A 2603-nucleotide genomic window follows, 5' to 3' on the forward strand; every position below is an offset into this window, starting at 1 on the left:
GTCGCGAATGCCAAACACTTGGTATTGATCGACTGACCGCAAGCTTACCTTGTTCCTTACGTGTCATTCTCCCTCGCCATCTTATCGGTTCTAATTTCTCATTTCTAATTTCTCAACAAATTTTATATTAAATAAATAAGGGATGAACCGTTTATAAAATCTGTTGAGACTGTGCAGTAGAACATGGACATTAAATGCATTTTCTACGTTTTATGTAAATGCATAATTCGCTCATAAAATTGCAAAGATTTCGGGATTAATTGATATAAATTTTTCTTCTTTGCTCACTCACCTCTTCGCCTCGAACGTCCCTGTACCGAACCCACTTGCCGAGCTTCGGCCTCCAATACTCCAGCATGTACGCCTCGGAGTATTCGACGCCTTGGCCGTTGCCGAAACGGCCCTGAGTGCCGGTGGCTGTGATCATGTGGACCGTGTGAAGATCGATTTCCAGCCACTCGCGCGGCTCCGTGGTGATCTGCTGCTTCGGGCACCAGGCACCTCCGTGGCTCTCTTGCCTCAGCCTGCAAGGGTAAACATTTACACTGAGATTACCGGACTATATTTCTTTCCCTCCCGTTTTCCTCCTTCCTACGTTACACACGGTCCCTCTTTTCCGCCGGAGAGAAAGCTTTTTTTAACGCGCCGTCGTCCTGGAAAACGGGAACGCTGAATCATTTCCTGGTAACCGCGATGTAGGTTGTTTCAGGGAAATATGGAACGTATTTTTTTCCTTCGCGAGGGCTTCTCGGTGTGTAACTTAATTTCCAGGCCATGAATACAGACAGCGGAACACGACGTTGGAGTGTTTAAATAGAATAATTGCTGTTTGCGGAGAGATGTGCTACTTCTCTGGTTGCAATTTTTCTACTCTTTTCGCCGGGTCATAAATGCTTGAAAAGCTTGGCAAGTATGTCGACGAGGTATGAAACTCAGCGCAACAATGATCATAATCACTACAGATTTTTATACAAAACGAAACTTCTAATTAATCTAATGACAAGACGTAGACAGATTTTCACACTACACATGTACAACTTCCATCCATCCAACAGACACTTATTAAAACATGAATACAAATCCCTAGCATGATTTCGCTATTCTATTTTACTTTTAGCTATTTTACGATAATTAGAATTAGAAATGAACACGTATTATTTGATTAAATGTTTAAAAAAGTGCATAAACATTCATTGTTTAAATTAATACTAAGTTTCATTTTATATAAAAATCTGCAGTGATTTATTATTCTAACACATGGTTTGATACCTCGTCGACATATCTATTTGACATTGTTTCCATATTCAATTTCCGCACAAACACATTGCACTTCCTTTTGATTGAGGATACTATCTCGCATCTGAGTCTGGAAATCGTCGGCAATTACTAGCGACAAACCCTCGCCCGCGGGACACATTCAAAAGGCATTTCGCCGCGTTTGTCGCAATCGTATGCAGACGCCGGCGTGTCGCAATTGACGTGCCGATAAGAATCCGCCGATAAGACGTCGGCTAAACAAGAGGATGACGGTATAATCGGAAATGTTACATCGTCGCTGGAAAAGGAAATCGTATAAATACGTGATCCAGCCGGTGGCTGACGGATAACCGTCACCTCGGCCGGGCCGATACGGGGTGAAATTATAATTTATCGATCCAGTCGAGCCACCGGATGGCATGAATTAAAGATGAGCTGGCACCGCCGCCGCGAGCACGCCGCGCGACGCGGCCGCGTCGTCGGTAGAACGGGGAAGCCACTCACTCGAGAGCCGGCTAATAATTGTATTCGCACATACCCGTCGACGACGGCATTAAAAAAGGATTTCCTTCTCCTCGCCCTCGGAAACGCGCCCCGCGAAAAAACGCAAGAGGAATGTTGGCACCGATTCCCTGAACCGCGAGCGGAAAATCGACGAATGTTCGAATTCAATTCGTTTTCTTTCTTACCAATCGCCGTTTCGCATCGTAATAAGGCTTTGCTAATAAAAAGAGCATAAACTGACATAGTACGTTTATGGGAATACGCCGGCTGAATACTAATTGTAACAGAGAATGACAAAGTAATTCCAAGTGTCATTCGATTGCGAATGGACAATTACGATAGACATACACTTGTTTTTCTTTTTATTGAGCTCATCAAATCTTTATGTGTTTATTTAGCATTACATAACCAAAGTAATGACACGTTTACTTCTAAGTACATAATTAGGTATGTTCACGTTATTGTTTCTTCATAATAGACAGAGATACACAAAACGATTCCCGACTCGCTTGGCATGAACATATGCAAAAATTAAATTTACAGTAACACGTTGGAAAATAAGACAGAATCGAACAATTCGTATAAACTCGTTCCAAACTCGATTGCTATGCAAATGAAGCAAAATTCTAATTAAGGATGTATAGGCTATATACTTAAACAATGCTAACATGTTGAATTTGTTATTCTAGATTCCTATTACTATTAAAAAGCTACCTGCAAAATTTTAAATCAATTTATGGGTCTTTTGAAAAATTATAGTGACTTAAAATTTGCATGTACTCTTATGGTAACCAACAGTGAAAACTTTCTGGTGTGCATTGCTATATGCACACTATTTGGTG

The 2603-nt window shown here is 41.5% G+C and overlaps 1 protein-coding gene across 1 annotated transcript in view; it reads right to left on the minus strand.

Annotated features, from left to right (window-relative positions):
- Window positions 1-256: 256 nt before the first annotated feature.
- The window catches only part of LOC108626502 (discoidin domain-containing receptor tyrosine kinase B-like), a 107617-nt gene continuing 105270 nt past the window's right edge, over window positions 257-2603 (minus strand). Inside the window, exon 5 of the mRNA XM_026814886.1 lies at window positions 257-524. Coding sequence (XP_026670687.1) covers window positions 257-524 — 268 coding nt within the window. The remainder of the gene's footprint in view (window positions 525-2603) is intronic.

Source organism: Ceratina calcarata, unplaced genomic scaffold (assembly GCF_001652005.2).
Source record: "Ceratina calcarata isolate Rehan_Ccalc_2016 unplaced genomic scaffold, ASM165200v1 scaffold405.2, whole genome shotgun sequence".
NCBI lineage: Eukaryota > Metazoa > Arthropoda > Insecta > Hymenoptera > Apidae > Ceratina > Ceratina calcarata.